The 18,877-nt window shown below is 48.7% G+C and overlaps 1 protein-coding gene across 1 annotated transcript in view; it reads right to left on the bottom strand.

The window, feature by feature from the left end:
- The window catches only part of CLNK (cytokine dependent hematopoietic cell linker), an 83,442-nt gene that overhangs the window by 30,390 nt on the left and 34,175 nt on the right, over nt 1-18,877 (bottom strand). Inside the window, exons 5-8 of the mRNA XM_090267400.1 lie at nt 15,602-15,647; nt 8,053-8,237; nt 4,327-4,352; nt 2,975-3,088 (exon numbers count right to left, since the gene is read on the bottom strand). Of these exons, the coding sequence (XP_090123526.1) occupies nt 2,975-3,088; nt 4,327-4,352; nt 8,053-8,237; nt 15,602-15,647 (371 nt within the window). The remainder of the gene's footprint in view (nt 1-2,974; nt 3,089-4,326; nt 4,353-8,052; nt 8,238-15,601; nt 15,648-18,877) is intronic.

The raw sequence follows: 18,877 nt of genomic DNA, 5'->3' as shown, positions 1-18,877 counted from the left end.
GGCCACCTGACTTCTCCGAAGCCTGCGGTCCTGTGGGTGCCCCGTGGAGAGGAAAGGGAGATTTGACCGGGCACCTACTGTGCGCCGTCCTCGGGGCTGGGTGCTTTGCCCTTTGAGACTTAGAAAACCGAGCTCATTGGCCGCTGGAAGGATTCCATGAGATGCAATGTCGTTGCCCTCTGGGGGTGTCTGTGATGCTGAGACCCAGCCCAGCTGCCACGACATCTAAAACGGATTGAACACACATGAACTAGAAAGGCAGAAATGCCGGAGATGCAAAACGGACCCTTCTGAAGCTTCCGATGCCACCACAGGCCACGCCACAGAGACCAGCTGGGAGCGGGGCTCGCTCGGAGTCAAGGGAGCACTGGGTCAGACCCTAGAAGCCGGGGCGCAGGCAGGTATGGCCCCGGGAGCCTGCTTACCCCTGGCTGCCCATCAGACTCACCGTGAGGAGCTTTAAAAAATAGTGGTCCCTGGGTCTCCCCTCGGAGCAATGAAAACTGATACTGGGAACTAGTACTTTTCGAAAAGCTTTCCTGATGACTTTAATGTGAAGCCGGAATGAGAACACTTTGCACTAGAATATCTAGGGTCTACTTCCAGGAAAATAGGGCTCTGGGGGCCTCATTCTGTGGGGGATGGTGGGAGGTGCTGTGGCTTTGTTTTCCCTTTGCGGTGACAGAGATTGTCCTCGGCACGTTAGAAAAATCACATGCCTCCCCGCCATATTCTGTCACGTGGGATAGGTATTTTCTCTGTACAGGTAAGGAAAAATAGGGCCCGGAGCAGTGTAAGAGCGTTCTGAAGTCACCCAGCCGGAAGTGGCTGGCCTGGGATCCAGGCCGGCATCCGCAGCGTCCCAGTGTCCTGGTCTTCCCAGCAGGGGAAGAAAGAAAACCCAAACCCAGAAAGAAGATGACGCCCTCTTCTGTCCGCACTAAGCAAGCCTGTCACCTGTGAGGCTTTATTCATCCCATCTCCCGTCTCCTTACTTCTCTGCATTTCAGCCAGTTTGTGGGGTCTCAGCCTATGCACTGGGGAGGCTCAGGGGCGTTACAATTTCTTTTTTAAATAATTTACTTATTTGTTTGTTTATTTTATTTTTAGAGATCAGGAAAAGGAGAAAGAGAGGGAGAGAAACATCACTGTGTGGTTGCCTCTCAATCGCGCCCCCAACTGGGGACCTGACTGCAACCTGGTCATGTGCCCTGACTGGGAATCGAACCAGCGACACTTGGCTCGCAGGCCGATGCTCAGTCCACTGAGCCACAGCAGCCAGGGCTCAGGGGTGTTACAAATTACATTCCAATTCTGGTGACACACTTGGTGGACTGGGGGCCTGTTACTGCTGTTCCCTCCTAGTCTCTGTCTCTGAGAACAGAAACCAACACAGGGCACATCCGGTGACTCCTAGTCTGTCTCGGACCCCCTGGAAACGACGGAAGGAGACACATGTTGACCAAGCACCTACTGTGTGCCGGCCAGCACTGCGCCTGGGAATACGCGCGCTGGGGTGAGAGAGGCCCTCCGTGCGGGCTGGAGGGGACAGGCTCGCAGCCAAGTGCCTTGCATGGGACGGCAAAGGCCCCCGTGTGAAAGGACTCACGGTGATCACAGCGCACCAAGCGCCGGTTCTAAACAGGTGCTGGGCAGGAGCCATCTAACTGTCACATCGGCCCAGGTGGCCGGTGGTGCCAGGAGTGTCCTCGCTTTGCCGCTGAGGAAGCCTCCGCTGGGACAAGGTCAGTCCTCCGCCCGAAGGCGGAGTTTCTCGCCCTCAGTACCGGGGACCCCAGCAGTCACGTCAGGCTCCGCTGCACTGCAGGGCGTCCGGCAGCACCCCTGGCCTCCCTGCCCACCGCGAGCCAGGAGCACCCCACGGTCACCACCAGAATGTCCCCAGACACTGCTGACTCCCCTGGAGACAGAGTCACGCCACTAGAAGTCCCCCAACCTGCCAGTTCAGAGGGGGGAGAACCTAAACTTGAGCCTGGGCAGTTTGAATCGGGCCTTGGGAGCTCCTCCTCTCCCTTCCCACCCGCAGCGCCCACCCAGAAGGCACAGAGGCCGGCAATGGCCTGGGGCCTGTGGGGGGGCGTGGGGGTGGCCTGGAAGACGTGTGTTTGTGGGGAGCTGAGAGGGACGAAGGGATGAAGAGACATTCTCCACGAGATTAGGAGGGGGAATGACATTTCAGACTTTTAAACACTGGTGATAAGTGGGCTTTCCAAAGAAGCTCAAAACAGGCCTAATAGTTTGACTTTCTGTGCCCACGAGAAATGCTCACGCGTGGGTAAAGCCCGGTGCCCCAGCCTGCTGACCTAAGCTTGCGGGAAGAAAGCACCCCTCACGCTGGGCGGGAACACGCGAGAAACCCGAACCTCTGCCCCGACTTCTAAGATAAGGTAGTTCTGGACACTCAAACTGTCTTGGGGAAATAATACACCCACTCGGGTTTGTCACCTTTTGTCATTAGGGCTGGCTGCCGAGTGCCGCGCACGGTTGGGAGCGAGGGCTCGCCACCAGCACTTAATACCGGAGGGCTGGTTTTGGGGGATCTGTGTGCTACAGAGACAGTAACGCTTTTGACAGCTGATTTTCATACGTGGTTATATTTGCCCAGTCCAGGCGATCGGAGGCCGGGGACCGATACGGTCCCTTAGGTAACTCGAACCACCTTTTGGTTTTTACAGAGAAGGTCCCGAGTCCGTTCTGGCATTTAACACTTTCTCGAATAACTAACTTGGGTCTCAAGCGAGCCATTCTTTCACAATAACTCATTTCCTGACAAAAAAGCGGTGTTTCTGGTTAAGGAATGAAACGCAGGGTTCTGAGACGGTCCCTCCCACCCCCACCCCATTCGGAAGTCCGTCGTGAGCTGTGCCTGTTGGGGGTCCTTGTCACCCCGTCCCCTGCCCATCCCCCCCCACCGCCCCGGCCATTCCACCCGCGCCCACGGCCCCTCTCTCACCTGGGCTCTCTCTGGGCTCCGGGGAAGTTGTGCCTCTGAGGCAGGGGTGACCTGCTCCTCTCCGGCTCGGGGGGCAAGGGCTGGTACTGCTTCGGGAGAGGGACAGCAGGTGGCCTGTGCGAAGAGTCACAGGGGAGACTGAGACACTTTGCTGCACAGGCGGGTCCTCAGATAGCCCTGCCCTCAGCGTCCTCAGCTGTGGGTGGGAAACGTCAGTTTCTGGGCGTCCATCCTCAACAGCGCTGCCTGACCCATTTCAGGTGGCTGTGGGTGCCAGAGCGGTGCCCCTTCCAAGGAGCCCAAGTCTACCCCCCTGCAATGTGCTCTCTGACTTGGTTCTGTTTTCTCATGTAATTTTCTACAGGGTGTCTTTGGTTCTTCGACATGCCCCCTGTTTGCGTTTTAGGAGCCTGGGGACAAAATATCATAAAAACCTTCCATTTATCCCAGACTGGAAGCCCTGAGCCGTTGAAACCCCCCAAAGAGATGGGGAAATGTTGGAACATCAGTGAACACCTTCCTCACCCATTTCTTCCCCATTCACTCACTGGGAAGTGTGTCGGGCGCTACTGGTGGAGGGGGAAATGCAGAGAGGAAGAATGCTCAGTCGCTGGCTCAAACCCTCCCTCTAGGAGGGCAGAGGGAGTGATGGGAAGATTCCTAGCAAGGGTAAAGATCGAGGTACCCACAGAGCCCCCGGAGAGAAGACTGGCTGCCTCGTCAGGCCTAAGAAATCGTCTGTCTCTCCCACGTCCATGTCTATGTGTAAATGCAATAGTACTTGCACTCATGTAAATGTAGACTGATATGTCCTCAGCCCCTTGGAGGCATGTCCCCGGGCCGGTCCTGTCTGACAGGTGTCCGGACTAGAAGAAGGGAGAGAACAGGAAGGGCGAGGGAGGCAGTGGCAAGAGGAGGACACACTGCGTAGACGGCCGTGAAGGAAGGACGACTGAGTGGACGAGGAAGGGCTTGTTTCATCTTGCTCCTTGGCCGACTCATATTCATTTTTCAATGTCAAATTTTTGTGTTTCCCCTTTTTTAAATTCTGGAACTTTTCAAGGCCCGGAACTTATTAGTTAAGTAGATGGCAGAACAGAATACTATCATAGGTGTCTTACCGAGGAGGCGGTAAAGGAGTCTGCAAAAGGAAAGAGAATCAGAAGTTAAACTTCTTGTTGTATGAGCTGAGCTAATGGCTAAGAATTTGCTGATTTACAAACGGGAATTACAAATCCCAACCACACTTTCGGGACGCAGTTTTCAAGCGATAGCTAGGCCTTCGCGGTGTCCGCAGTCCTGCGCCGCTAAAATAAGGGGCGGCAGCGGCGCGTTTTAGTGATCCCGCTCACCTTGTGTGGCTTGGTGGGTCTGTCTCCTAGAACATAAGAGGGAACAGCAGTGAGTTTACAGAAAACATCAGCGAGCTATTTTTATACCTATTTAAATGGAGGTCGTTCCTATCTGAATAATCTTGATAAAAACGTAAATTAACATTTGTTGATATCCAATGAGATACCCAGCACTTAGCTAAACACCTCGGTTACCTGTGTGCTGGTGATGAGGAAACTGAGGCTTGGGGAAGTTGAGTATCTTGTTTCCAGCCACCTTAAAGTTAGTAATTCGTAGAACAAAGTTTCAGGTTCCCTCTTAATCACCAGTTAATTCTTGATTATAATTAGCATTCTTTTATATGTAGTAATCTCATTAATTCACGTTCTGGCCTAAGGCCTAACACCTTCGCTGGACATTTCCAAGCAGAGGAATATAGGGTTATATAGAATTTTCCAGACAGAAGGGTTTTCAAAGATCTCAGAATCCGTTTTACTTTATGGACCACAAAACGAAGGACAAACTAGGCAGGACGATTGCCCAAGACCACCCAACCCTAGAAAAGCCTGAATGAGGTCAGGAAAGTCTTTTCCTGACTCTTCTACATAATTTTATTTCCATAACTCAATTCACCTCGAAGACAATCACCGAGCTGCTGTTCTGAGCTCAGCGCAGTACCAGGCGCTGGGGGTGAAAAGACAAACATGTCCTAGTCCTTCCCCTTAAGGGGGTCACAGCTCTGTTTACAGGCCACGTTCTAGGTCATGGGGATGTGGCTAGGGAGGTGAGAGGTGGGGTTCCTGCTGCCGTAGCTTTTATCCCAAAGCGGGTGGACCGGCGCTGGAAACGATTAAAAATGGTAAGAATTGTCGAGAGGAGGGTGTAGTGCTAACGGGAGATCTGGGAGACTCAAGTCTGTCTGCGGTGTCAGCGACAGCCTCCGGGGGAAGCAGTGTTCATCTACCCATGGAAGCGGACGTGGCGAAAATGTAGCTAGGGGCTGCAGCAGGAGGCAGCGAGACCGCGTGTCTCCGACGACAGGAGGTTCTCGCCTCAGCCGAGGACAGCCTGGACGGCCACACGCTGAGCCTGGTCTCCTCCCCTGTGGGACAAGGTGGCCTAAGCCTGTGGCTTTAACTGTGCTCTGAAGAACTCCCTGGGCGTCCCCCGGGGACTCCTAGGAAGCCCGAGGGACGAGGGGCAGGCTCTGACTCAGCCCCAGCGTCCTGGGGGGTCTCTGCTTCATCTCCTTCCCACTGGCTCTCCTCTTCAGGTTTCCTTTGGGTAAAGATCCAGCTGCCCCCACACGGCACAATCCAACCCTATTCAACCCAACCCAGCAAAATACAACACGTACTGGTCGGAGGGGAGGTCTTCCAGGTGTAAAAGAACTTCCTCATTGAACAAAATTACCATTCTCCCTGTTTTTTCTTTTTTGTCCTGGAAAACTTTTTTAAACAGCTACTTTAGAATTCCCTGCATGAGTTCGAACACTGATGGCTAACCAGAATCATAGATGTTCTTGGCATTGTAAAAACATGAAATATGACCCAGGACATATTTCAGCAATGGCAGCAATATAGTTATTTGTATATTTGGCTATTTTAATGATATTGCTCAAAAGCTTAGACCCCACGTTGCTTTCTTAAGGCATACAATTAGAAAATGTAAAATTAGCTTGCCCTTGTTTTATTGTGTTTTGTCCTCAACTTCTGAGCAACTGAGCAAAAGCGGGAGCTTGTGGCTGCTCATGGTAATGAGTTTCCCTGTTGGAGCCAGACGCTGGCTTTCCAAGAGGTCTTTTTTCATAGCTACCACTTTATCTATGGGGGATCAATTCAATTCACTGGGAAAAGATCAATAAGGAGACTGAGTGTCTGGAATTCAATAGGAACATTCCATTTATTGTTTCAGAGACATTTTTCTTGTTTGCTTCAGTGACTGGGAGTTTAGAAAAGGACATCTGTCTTCCTTTCAGTCATTGACTTATTATTGAGCACAGAGCACATGTCAGGCACGGATTCCCTTTTAATATATGTATTGATGCATTTGTTGGGGAGTGTAATCTCAAAAAAACAAGAAGAAGAAGAAGAAGGCTGCTATTCCCACATCACCTACATTTCAGTGGCAGGAGACAGAAAGCAAACAGACAGAAGTGTGTGGTGGCAGGTGATGACAGGTGCTACAAAGAAAATGAAGCAGGGTGCTCTCGAGAGACAGCAGGAGCCGGAGGGGGAAAGGTAGGGGATGGGGCCACTGTCTTTTAGGCAGACTGACCCCAAGAGGCCTCCTGGATAGGTGAGGGAGCCAACCATGTGAATCTCTGGGCAAAAGTATTCCTGACAGAAGGAACAGCAAGTGCAAAGGCCCTGAGGTGAGATGAGCATGGGGGTTGGGGTGGGCCGTTGAGATGGGGTGCCCTGGTCACGGGGGTCTCACGGGCTGTGTAAGAACTCTGCCTCAGCCACGCTGCGTCTTTGGACACACAAAGTGTGCTGTGCCTTCCTTATAAGGTAAGGTTTTCTCTGGCATCATTTGGCGTTCGTCCCACTTAAACATTTTGTGTATGACTTCAGCAGCCGCAGTGACACCCCTGAGGGTGTCAGGTGCACCAAATACACCTACTCATGGTAACTTATGGTGTCCTGCTTCTCTTATTCATCGCTTAGGTAACTAAAGTCCTACAAACTAAGAGTTAGCGATGAACTTCAGGGACTCCGTAAGTGAGAAGACCAGACGACCCAAGTGAAGCAATGCGTCACATTGTCATTCAGCTTTGAAGAGAATCCAGATAAAAGACAACCAGTGTCTTTTTGTTTCTCTTTTCTTAGGAGGCTTGTTTAATAAAGCAATAATACTGCAGGCATTTGGGATAACAAGAAGATTAAGATTGGTTTGAATTTCTTGAATTCGATTCTTGATGCTGCTACTTCCTATGGGCAGGATCATAGCAGGTTCTCAATAAGTGCTCATGAAATAACCAAGTGCATTGAGGGACGGCTGAATTTTCTCATCGGGAACAGTGGGGAAGGGTTACTCACACTTCGCGGGACTTCACGCGTGGAATACGTGACTAAAGGCACGTCAAGGACACGGTCTCTGTCGCACACCCACTGTTACTGGCTTCTGTGTCATGGAAAATTCAAGGAAATATGGCTGTTTGCCTTTCGGAAGAAGTACACAAATATTCTCAAGTTCTAGGAAAAGTTTCGTATCTTTCACACAAGAAGACCCAAATATTCCTCCTTCCAGGTCTTCCCCATCTTGACATTGAATAAAGCAGTTTCACTGGGACGAGGCTGTCCCCACGCGCGCCACCTGGCGGCCGAGCGCGTCCTTTCTGGCTCTTCCCTCCGAGACGAGATAGGTTTCCCTCCCGCAGCAGCTTCTTGCTTGGGCGCCGTCCTGTGCGCAGGGGAGCCCAGCAGGGCTGTGGAATCTGCAGGACCCGGCCTGACCATGACCTCTGTGACTTAGCAGGGTGAAACCAGGAGGAGGTTTTCAGCCTCGCGTGGGTCTGCGAAGCTAAAACCTCCCCGGGGAGGGCGCCAACATCGGGACACTTTTTTTGTGGCGCGTCGGGAGCAGCTGGAAGCAGCAGCGAGGCTGGTGGTGACCTTTTCGGGGACTTTGCAATGCGGTCGTGACGCGGAGCTCTGATCGAACAATGGATTGCGTAAACGTACACGGCAGTCACACCAGAAACCAAGGCAACGCATGCGGAAAGCTCCTGACTCCCCGGGTACCTCTTCGCTGTTGGAGTTACTGCCCTCGGCGGTGTCTGTGGGCGATAACACGGAACGGCGTGTCTTCCCAACGCCACGGTCAGCGATCACGTCGGCGGCTTGAAATTCGCCGTCGTGGAAGTATTTACCGACGTCGTGACTGGTACAAGTCAGGGTTTGACTGATTGTCTCGCTGCTTGGCCAGACTGAAGAAAGCGATGGGGAAAAAGTTAATATATAGCAACTGAAACGTAAAAGGGCGTTGTGTCTCTAGCCACTGTGAAAAGAGGAAAATGGGGGAAATGAGAGCCCCCGTGGCCCCACCGCCCGCCATGGTCTGGATCCCACCCTTCTCACAGGTGCGTAGCGGTGCCTCCTGGTCTTACTTGCATGTCCCTAATGACGTATGATGTGGAGCCTCTTTTCATGCGCTTATCTGCCATCTGTTAAGATCGCTGACCCATTCTTATTTTCAACAGGATGCATATTTTCTTCTTGTTGAATTTTGAGAGTTCTTTGTATGTTCTGGATTATAGTCCTGTATCCGAGGTGTCTTTTGAAAATATTTTCTCCCCGTCTGCGGTTTGTCTTCTAATCCTCTGGGCATTGTCTTTCACAGAGCAGTTTTTATTTTAATGAAGTTCAGTTTATCGATTATTTCCTTCATGGATCATATTTTTGGGGTTATGTCTAAGAAGTCATCACCATGACCAGTGTCACCTAGGATTCCTCCAATGGTGTCTTCTAGGAGTTTTATGGTTTTGATTTTTCATTTCAGGCTATGCCCCATTTTGAGTTTATTTCTGTAAAGGGTGTAAGGTCTGCATCTAGAAAAATTTTTTGCATATGACTATCCTGTTGTTTCAAGCACCATTTGTTGAAAAAAATATCTTTGATGCATTGTATTGTCTTTGCTTCTTTGTCAAACACTGGTTGACTCTGTTTATGTTGGTCTATTTCTGGTCTCTCTGTTCTGTTTCTTTGATCTGTCTGTGCTTTCACCGTTACTGTCTTGATTACTGCAGCTTTATAGTAAGTCTTGAAGTTGAGTAGTGCCAGTCCTCCAACTTCGTTCTTAAGCATTATTTTCAGGGATCTGGTCATTATACATTTACCTGCTTTTGACCTGCTTGGTGCTACTACTGATGAGCTGAGTGACTTAATACAAATTGCTTGGCCTCTCTGAGCTTTGGTATCCTTCTCTGTGATTTAAACAGTGGCAAAAGAAGACATATAAGATTAAAGAATTTGTTTCTTGAGAGAAGGGACAATGACACAACAGAATGGCCACAAATAGGGTCCTTGATGTCATTCAAGTGGGTTCTGATCTCACCTCTATCGCTTACTGAGTAACTCCGGGCAAGTTATTTAAATGTTGTGGACTTCAGTTTCTATGTCTGTAAAATGCAGATAACAAAGGATAGTCCCTTGGATGGTTAGAATTGAATAAAATAATACTTGTTTTTCACTTAGCTACCATTCAATTTGTGTTAAACATATGTAATACCCTCCATCTATGACATATGATCATGAAAATCAGAACTTTTAGAAATAGATCATCAGTGTAAGTAGCAAAGGAGACTCGGGGCCAGATTGCATAAAGCCTGGCCCCAGCCACAGTAGTTGTTACATCGAAGAGTTCTGTGATACGTGAGAGGGAACTGTGAGGCTGTGATGTCCTGATGACCGACTATGGAAGAGTGATAGGGAGCAATTTAGGATCCAAGAAGTTAATGTGTCTTTGACAAGGCGCATTTGAGAAAACTCTCTAACTGCTCAACTTTTAGAAATTAATCCCAGCAATAAATTGCTGAAACCAGTCATTGGGTTGAGTGGGGAACAGTTAAATTAGGCAAAATCAAGGATGTGGGAGGGACCTACCTACTTTGACAATGCCTCAAAGAAGGTCAGAAAGTACAATTTTTTTAGGGTCATGTACTTGAGCAGCTTTATGCTGGGAGAAGGGAGGAATTGGGATGAAATGAGCCTGGGGAGACATCATTCCTGCTGACCCAGTGTGTCATGGGAATTGGAGGAAGGCTGGGTGGTCAGGGTGCAGTGAAGGGCTGGGACTGAAGGGTGATGGTGTGGGCTACTGAATGGGTGGCTTTGTACGTAAGAATCACATCCATGGATTCAAAAAACCCTAGAGACCGTTGTGTCCTACCGTGTTTCTGCAGGCGTGCTCATACCAGTGAGGGAGGATAACTTGCTAAGTTTAAAATCAGAGCTGAGATGAGGCCAGAAGTAGCCCAGACTACTTGACCTGCCCCTCTGGAGGCCCCTACCTCATGGGACTACATGACTGAGGGCCCCGGGCTGGGCTCTCGTGGTCCAATGACACCTGGCAATGCTTCTCCAATACATGATCAAAATGGGCTAAATTTTAGAGTTAACTTAATAAATATTTACTATGCGTCCACATGTGCCCGACATGGTGCTGTGTGTTTACTGTAGAGAAAACGATGTCTAATAAACTATGGTCTTCGTCAGTGAGGAGTCTAGCTTATATTAATACTTATCTACAGCAGATTTATTTTGTACACAAAACATGAAGAAATAGACTCTCTCTCAGTCTACAGAGAGAGCCAGGGAGACATCTCAGTGCTGGGCAAAGGGCAGAGGGTAAAGAGGCAGGGAAGAGTTCTGGAAATCACTAGTTCAGTGGCCCTTTGTCGAGGCTCCACCGTGTCCCAGTGACGGTGCTGAAGATTTTTCACTGGTTATCACCTTGAAAGCAGACAAATACCTTAGGCTGTAGGTGCTGTTTTCTCCATTTTGTAGATATGAAACCTAACTTTGGAGAGGGAACATACTTGTAGATTTCATGTTTAGAAAGCGGTACAGCTGGGATTTGAACCCAAGGCTCCTGGGACCCAAGCCCAACATTCACGCAACCACATCTTTGCTGCTGCTGAGCATGGATACTCATGCTGAACTTCTTGTGAGGTCACCGTCTCGCTCCTTGGTTCAATGGCCCTTGTTCCGTGAAGACTTCCTGCCCCGGTTTTTTGAGTTTCCCACAATACTTAGTACAGAACCGGCCAGACTGTGGGCTCCTCATGCTCCGCTGTCTTATGTGACTCAATGCCCTGGCACTGATTTTGAACGAAGAAGCCTTCTACCCTGGTAGTGACCACAAAGTGCTGGAACAGCTTGTTTTTTTCAATTCTCCCATTTCTGGTCACTTTACAGTTCTCGATTGGAAAACACATTTACTACGCCAAGCAGTTATCTGAGGCCTTTCCTTTCCTCTGAGCGTTATTACTTTGTGTGGCGGTGAGACTTGTAGTCTGATTAATGAGTGGTTTTACAAAGTTGATAACATTAACTTTGAAATGAATATTATATTAATGCCTCTGTTGCTTTTGAGCCAGGGGTTGTGTCTGAAATAAATTTACACCTGTTAACGCTATAATATATACGATGCCAAATTCCATCCTTTTTGCGATATTGTGTGTTTCTGTGTTCCGTCACTAGGGGGCAGCATCACCCATCAGTACATGTCTTTGGCATTGAACCTCGCCTGCGAGGTCGTGGGCCATCTATCAGTTAGGAAACAGGAGAGGGGCTTTGCAGAAAAATAAATTTAGATGCCAGCACATACAGTAAAACTCTGGAATCATTGTCGCAGTTGACAAAACACTGGGTTCTGGTCGTGGCTGTGACTACTTGCTTGGTGACCTTGAGCAAATCATTTCTCCTGCTAGACCTCCTTGCATAAAATGAAGGTGTTGACCCAGATTAACTACAACGTTATCTCTGATTCTAATTCCTTTGGCGTCTAAATTCATGTGAAAGGCAACTCACAGAAAGGTCTTCTGATGGCATTATGCAGAATTATATTTTGCTTCTTTTCAACCAGCCTTGTGTTTCTGGACGTACATGTTCAGTCACCTCTGTTTAATTCTCTCTGTTTTTTCCTTGGGTAGTTTATTATATTTTGTGATAAATTCATTCTTGTGTCTGGCATGCTTGTCACTTCAAAGGAAATTGGTTTAGAGTTTGTGCTTGGTTTACACCTAAGGCAGAGAGAAATTCACTTTAGCCTCCTTTATTCCCAGCATTAAGAGACACAGCCATGCCACATTTAAATGTTACAGCTATCCTCATTTGAAAAGAAGACGATTTCTTCTGAATCTGTGGTTAATGCTAATGGTTCATCACAAACAACTTTACTATGTATATACTTTGCCCTCAAGCAAAACTTTTATCCATTTTTAGAAATGAAAATAAAGTCAAGCTTCAGGGAAGATAAGTTCTTGAAATCTGATGGTTTCCAGATAATGTCAGAATATGATTATAAGAAAAATGACATGAAATGTACATTAACATAAATCTATAACTGCTCAACTTGATGAAAAATACCACCATAAAATTCTACCATTACTGAGCCACCCGATATGTTGTTTCTGTGACATTTTATGAGAATGAATAAATTATCTGAGAATGTGTTTGCATCCAAAACACAGAAGTTTGTAATAAACACATAAATCATTGAAGCATTTTCTAGGAAGATGCCTGATCTTGAAAATGGAAGGAACTCATATTAATTTTCTGCCTTCCAGCTCCCTTCTCTGTGTAGGACCTGAGAGCGTTGGGTGGTAACGGGGAACAATCAGTTATGGAAGTACAGCAAGAGGTAAAGAAGACAATTCCTACTGAAGTTTTCCACACGCCCTCCCCTCACTCCCTATAAGTTTACACTTCTGGAAGCTTTGCTTTCATTGAGGTCCTGTTTGCGGTCATGGCCTCTGTTTACACTGGGATGGATTTTTAAAAAATGCTCCTATTTCTGTAGCCATGATACCCATATACCAGCCAACATGCCATGTAAAGTTGACAACGCTCCCTTAACTCTGAAAGATACATCCTTATTGCTCTCCCTGAAGACTTGGTTTGCTTTTTGCGATGGGCAATTAGTATGCATAAAGAAGCATGATCCCCTTTTTGCTTAAACTATCAGGAAGCTCAGAGGCAAATTAATATCTTAAACTTAATAGAATGGAGTGATGGGTTCCTGAGGATCCTGAATTTTATCTTTGTCATAGAGTCTATCTAGATTTTTCTATGATTTTTATTTTTATTTTCCCCTATTTTACTATGCAGGTTTTTGTTATGTACTCCAAAATCTTTGTGAGATGGGGCAAAGAGTAGCTAAATAAATGAATGGAGCCTTGTGATAGTGTGATTTCTAATAAGTATACATTTGGTCTCTGTATCTGGGGCAGAGCTCCTAAATCCCTTGAAACAGGATGGTAAGAGCCATAACAGTATCTATTGTTATGTTAATGAGCAAGTTTTTGGCCACACCTAGGGCCACGGTTGTCTGTGGAGCCGCCCCTGGGATTAGAGGGTTGAGATTTGCAGTCCAGCTGAAAGTTGGGGCGGGGGGGAGGGGCCGGAGATAGAGTTCAGCCTCCACTAGTCAGTAATTTTTAAATACTCTTGTCTATGGAATGAAGCCTCCATAACAGCACCAAAGGATGGGGTTTGGAGAGCAAGCAGAAATTCAGGGAGTGTGGAATCTCTTCACCCTTCCCTCATGCCTGGCCTCATGCTGTTCCGGAGTCATATCCTTTTATAATAAACCAGTAACCTTGGTGAGCCATCCTAGCAAATTAATCAAACCCAGGGAGGGGGTGTGTGGGAACCTCCAGGTGGTAGCCGGGTGGTCAGAAGCAGGTGCCAGTCTGGGCCTGAGACTGGAGGGGGCGGAGGTGGTCTTGTAGGCCGGAGCCCTTCTCCTGTGGAGTCTCAGGTCACATCTGGGTAGGTAGTGTCGTAACCGAACTGACATGTGGTGCACTCGGCTGGCGCCTGATACAGCCTGGCAGGATTGGGTGAAGCCGGCCCCCTCCAAACACAAGCTGAAATTGGGACCAGAACTGTCTTAATAGTTAAGCAGACATATTGATGGGGAAGTTAAGGGCCAAAGCAGCTTCTGTAATCACAGTAAAGATGGGTCTCTACAGCCAACTGTAAAAAAAGAGAGAGGAACTGTGAAGTCCTTTCCTTGTCTGGTTTCTCCCCGGGGCTCGTTTCTCAAGGACGTTTATGACGGTCCTGTTATGACCTGGAACACTCACATATCAGACGCTCGTGGCCTGGTCTGGGGTCTGTCTCTGCTCCTGGTCTGATACTTCGCCTGCTAATTTACCTGGTGCTCCACTTTGGGGGGGAGGGGGAGGTTAGGGAACGGGATAGAAGGAAGGTACGAGCCTGGGAGGCTGTGCAGGGTGGAGACAGGGACGTACCAGGTAGTGTTCCCACCACTGCAGCATCCTTCTGGCCCCCACGGATGCGACTGAATTAAATAGTCATAAAAGCCCTGCTCACTTCCCCTCTTAAAGAGGAAAGGAAGACTCAGGGGGTTACCTAAGGTCACACAGCCAGGGCGTGGCAGAGCTTGGGTTTCGGCTACTCTCCTTGGCCCTTCCACCCTGTGTCCTGTGCGGAGATCTTCCCTTTGCTCCTCCGGGTCCACCCTCCACCTTCTCCACCCCACTCTCCGCCCTGGGGGACCAGCCAGCATGGCACATGAGGACTGTCCTGGTGCCTGGTTTCTGGCTGGACTCAGCCATTGGGAAGTCCCAGGCGACCAGAGGGAGGTTAGGCATGTAGTCCCCTGGCTTCCACTTTGTGAGGTCCACGTGGGCTGGTGGTGTCCCTCCACCAGTGGTCACTGCTCCTCTGGAGGGTGTGTGCTCCTTCTGGCCTTCAGCAGCTGTCCCTTCATTGCTCTGGGCCTGGTGACAGTGTCACTGCTTTGAGCCCGATCCCTGGTTCTTCCGCTACACCCACACGTCTCAGTAAATGGGTCCTTTGTAAATACATTTCTTTAAATTACTCTAATTTGAGTGCCATCTGTGTCCTTTTAGGACCCTAACCGTTACCCGTTCCCACGAAAGAAAATGTGGTGTGAGTAGTATGTTATAGAATATAGCAGTAGACACATAAAAGGTGAACTTGACATGTTTCAATTATCTGGAAATGTAAACCACAGGGTTGCCATCTTTTCCAATTGGACATTGTCAGAGAAGATGGGGGCGTGGGGGAAAATCAGGAGAGAAGCTATAATGGATACAGTCTTATTGAATTTCTTCACTCTATTTGTGCTTCTAGCAAAACTGAAATTGATTATTTCCCTTCTGCCTCTTACCTGCATCTTTATCTCTAAATTGAGTTGCTTTGCCTAAAGCTTTAATATGTTTTCATATTAATTAATTAACAATTTAAAATTAGATTTCCATCTTGCCGTGATTTTATTGGGGGTCTGCTTAGAAAAATAACGTAGTTATATGTTTAACACAATCCATATGTTTTAAAAACATTTCTTTCTGAAATTGCACAACACAGAATATGAATTTTCACAATTTTTTCAATAAAGTAAGGTGATAAAAATGCGTAAGATGTGTGATAATCTTCCTAAAATTAGTTATTTCATGAAAGATGAAAGTCCGATAGATCACCTTGTTTTAAGAAAACCCATGGCCACAAACAAAAATGCAAGAAGATTTTGGAAGCAAAGAACTATACTGACATGTGAAACCTTGTGACTTGACTTTACCTTTAACGTGTTGGCTCCTGGGGTCCTTGGAAATGGGTTTGTCCACCTGTAGAAGAAAACAGGGCACCATTATCTCCTAAATGGTGACTACGATACCATCTAATGTGCTACTCAGCTGTGTGGTTAGATGCCCAAGGATAAAGGCGTCTGGACTCATCACTCTTAGGGATCCCCACATGTGGGTAGTTGGCAGTCGGTCAACTATATTTACATGTAGGTTTGTGTTCCGCTTGCCAGCGCTGAGTGTGGTGGCCTTGGGTGGCACTTGTCATAAAAACAAAATCTGAATTTGAGATCCAACCCTGCCTCTCGCTGCTGTGAAACTTTGGAGAGGCATTTACCATCCTGTGCTCCTTCGATGTTTCAGCTTTATGACAGGGAAAGTACTCAGTCAGTTCATGCCATTGCGTTACGACGAAGACGGACGTACAGGGTCAAGTCCGCCAAAAGCAGCTGTGCAGGTAGGTCCGCGCACGGCCTCTCCTGAATGCCCAGACTGGGGTTGCGCCTCCATCACGTGCTAGCTATGAAATGTGGCAGCTCACCTACGCTTCCGAGCCCCAGTTTCCTCATCTGTGAAACAGAGGCAACCCAAGTACTGATACCGCACGAGGGAGGGAGGATTACATGAGATACGTCCTGCAAAGTACCTGGAAGAGGGAGTGGATTGGCACCACATAAGCTTAACAGAGGTTAGCTGTTGCTATTGATATTCTAAAGATGTTAATGAGCTATTGAGGGCTGTGCAATTGCTGGGCACGAAGGTGTAGGAGCTGACGAACATACTGTAACGGTGCCCCATGCCTTTGAAAGCCATTAAAGGCTCGTTCACTACAGGGGCCCGCGATGGTTAATTTTATGTGTCCACTTGACAGGGCCTCCAATAGTTGGTTACCTGTTATTTCTGGGTGCGTCTGTGCGGGTGTTTTCAGATGAGATTAGCATTTGAATCAGCAGACAGAGTAAATAGATGGCCCTCCGCAGTGTGGGTGGGCAACATGCAATCCACTGAGGGGCTGAGTACAGTGAAAAGGCAGAGGGAAGAAGAATTTGGTTTCTCAGCCTGACGGAGCTGGGGCAATGGTTTCTCTCCTGCCCTGGACCGTGATTTACTCCATCGGCTCTCTGGGTTCTGAGACCTTTGGACTCAGACTGGAACTCCCACCAGTGAATGTCCCGAGTCTCCTCTTTTCAGGCTGTGGATCGTAAGTCTCCATAAACACTGTTTGATTTATATGTATATGCGCATATATGTCCGTAGGTCTATAGCTCTCTCTCTCCTATGTTTCTAGAGAACCCTGACTAATAGGGGGTCTCAGAGTTACTCTTTACTGGCACCAAGTCGAGGGGGCCAAGGTGGATGGGAAGGATGGTCAGTGAATCCCCTGTTCCCTCTTATCTTTGATGTTCAGTGTCCGCCTCTGTCCCTCTGTGGAACGTGAACTGCCGCATCTACGTCTGCGAAGGGCGTGGCCCCTCAGCTGCTCAGCCTGGCCGGGAGTTGAGCATGGCCGGATTTTGTTATTACTACGGCTTCTTCCATTGTACCCCCAGCTTCCAATCCCCCTAAGGATCACCCCTGGGGGCTGGGGTGCTTATTGCACCCTCAGCTTGTGGCCTTCCCTGTGTGCCTGCCCCGGGGAGGGGTCTCTCTCAGGGCTCTTGCCCACCTCCCATCGTCTGTTTGGGAACCGGAACAGGAGAGCGCTCCGTGGTCTTTGTCTTAGGTGGGCTCTGCTGTCCCAGGGTCCCGGGGATGGGGCTTCCTTAGGCTCCTGCTCTTTCTGCACTTTGGGTATTTGCAGGACCTTTGACATGAGAGGGTTTCTTTGACTCTCCCCCAGCAGCGGGCACCCGCTGACGGTATCAGCATAGGAGCCTGGTGCTCAGGGACGTTTCCTGCTCCTCCCCGGGGCTACGCCCATCTTCTATGAAATACTTAATAGCACCTACTAGCTACCGGCAGCAATGCTAGATTATGAGGGAACAAAGAGGAGCATTAGAGTCTGAAAGAGGATTCAGACATGTACGCAGGTCTGAGTTACCCACATTATGACACAGGCTTAACCGTTACACAGGGTGCTCAGTCCCAGCACTACTGGGAGCTGGGGCTGGATGATTCCTAGCGGTGGGGGGCGGAGGGGGGCAGGGGAGGCACGCCCCACTGTAGATGCTCCGAGGGATCCTTGTCCTCCACCCACTAGAGGTCAGCACTGCCCCCAGTCCTGACAACCAAAAATATCTCCAGATAATGTCAGATGTCCCCTAGGGGGCAAAATGGTCCTGGAGGAGAACCTCGGATTAAACGCATCGTGTTACTGCTGCCAAAGCCTGCTTCCCCCAAAGGCTTCTCCCAGACGTCTGGCTGGGCCGAGGGGCGCGGCTCCCTGCTTTCCCGCTGGGCCCGGGCTCACCTCTGGCTGGCCCACCCTTTTATCCCCAGGGCCCAGCGCAGTAGCTGTGCCAGTCAGTGCCCAGTGAATGGGGGGATGAGCGGCGGGTTCGTGGTTTAGGACGGTTGTACCAACCAGGGGGTCTACATAAAAACCGGCCCCTGTGAGGGTTGTGGGGCAGCCATTTCCCAGCCTGCTTCGTCTCCATACACACGTGCAGAAGTAATAAGAATTAGCTCCCGGGAATGAGGGTACGGTGAAAAACATAACCCGCTATCCATAACAACTTGGTTATCCAAACATCGATTATAAAAGCAAAACTCCCCTTTGATCTGCACTGAGGCCGAGTCCTTCTTTAATTTCTAAGACAATTTCCCTCCTGGCCGAAACCAGGCTCGGGCCTCTCATATCCTTTTTCCCACAGGAGTCCCCTTGACTTGATCTGTTGAGATTGTAGTTCCACTTGCTCAGTGGTCTAGCTGAGGAAACTGTGTTTTGTAACAGAAGCTATGAAGATAAGGTGGAGGAACAGAAAACCATAAGATTGGAGGCTTAAAGTCCGGTGCAGTTATTTAAAAAAACCAAGTGAGAGTTATCTTTAGAAGCTTCTTCTTACGAAGGTTGATTTCCACGTAAAGGGTTGACTAGTCCGTGATTTTTAGGGAAAGGAAAACTCATTTTTCTAGCTCAGCATTCTCTGCTCCTTTCTAATCAGGCTGGGACTTGTGTCTTGAGCCTCTGATTCAATCACTCCAAAATTTGTATCGTTCCTTGAATATGCTGTGGGAGCTAGTGATGGTGCCCTGCGGTGTCCCCATCCCTGTCACACAGCCCCGTTGCAGATGTCAGTGACTGCGAATCATCACAGGAGGACGTTGAAGGA

This window comes from Furipterus horrens, unplaced genomic scaffold (assembly GCF_987537825.1).
Source record: "Furipterus horrens unplaced genomic scaffold, mFurHor1.1.pri manual_scaffold_2, whole genome shotgun sequence".
In the NCBI taxonomy this organism is placed as follows: domain Eukaryota; kingdom Metazoa; phylum Chordata; class Mammalia; order Chiroptera; family Furipteridae; genus Furipterus; species Furipterus horrens.
This window is presented reverse-complemented; position numbering and strand designations above follow the sequence as displayed.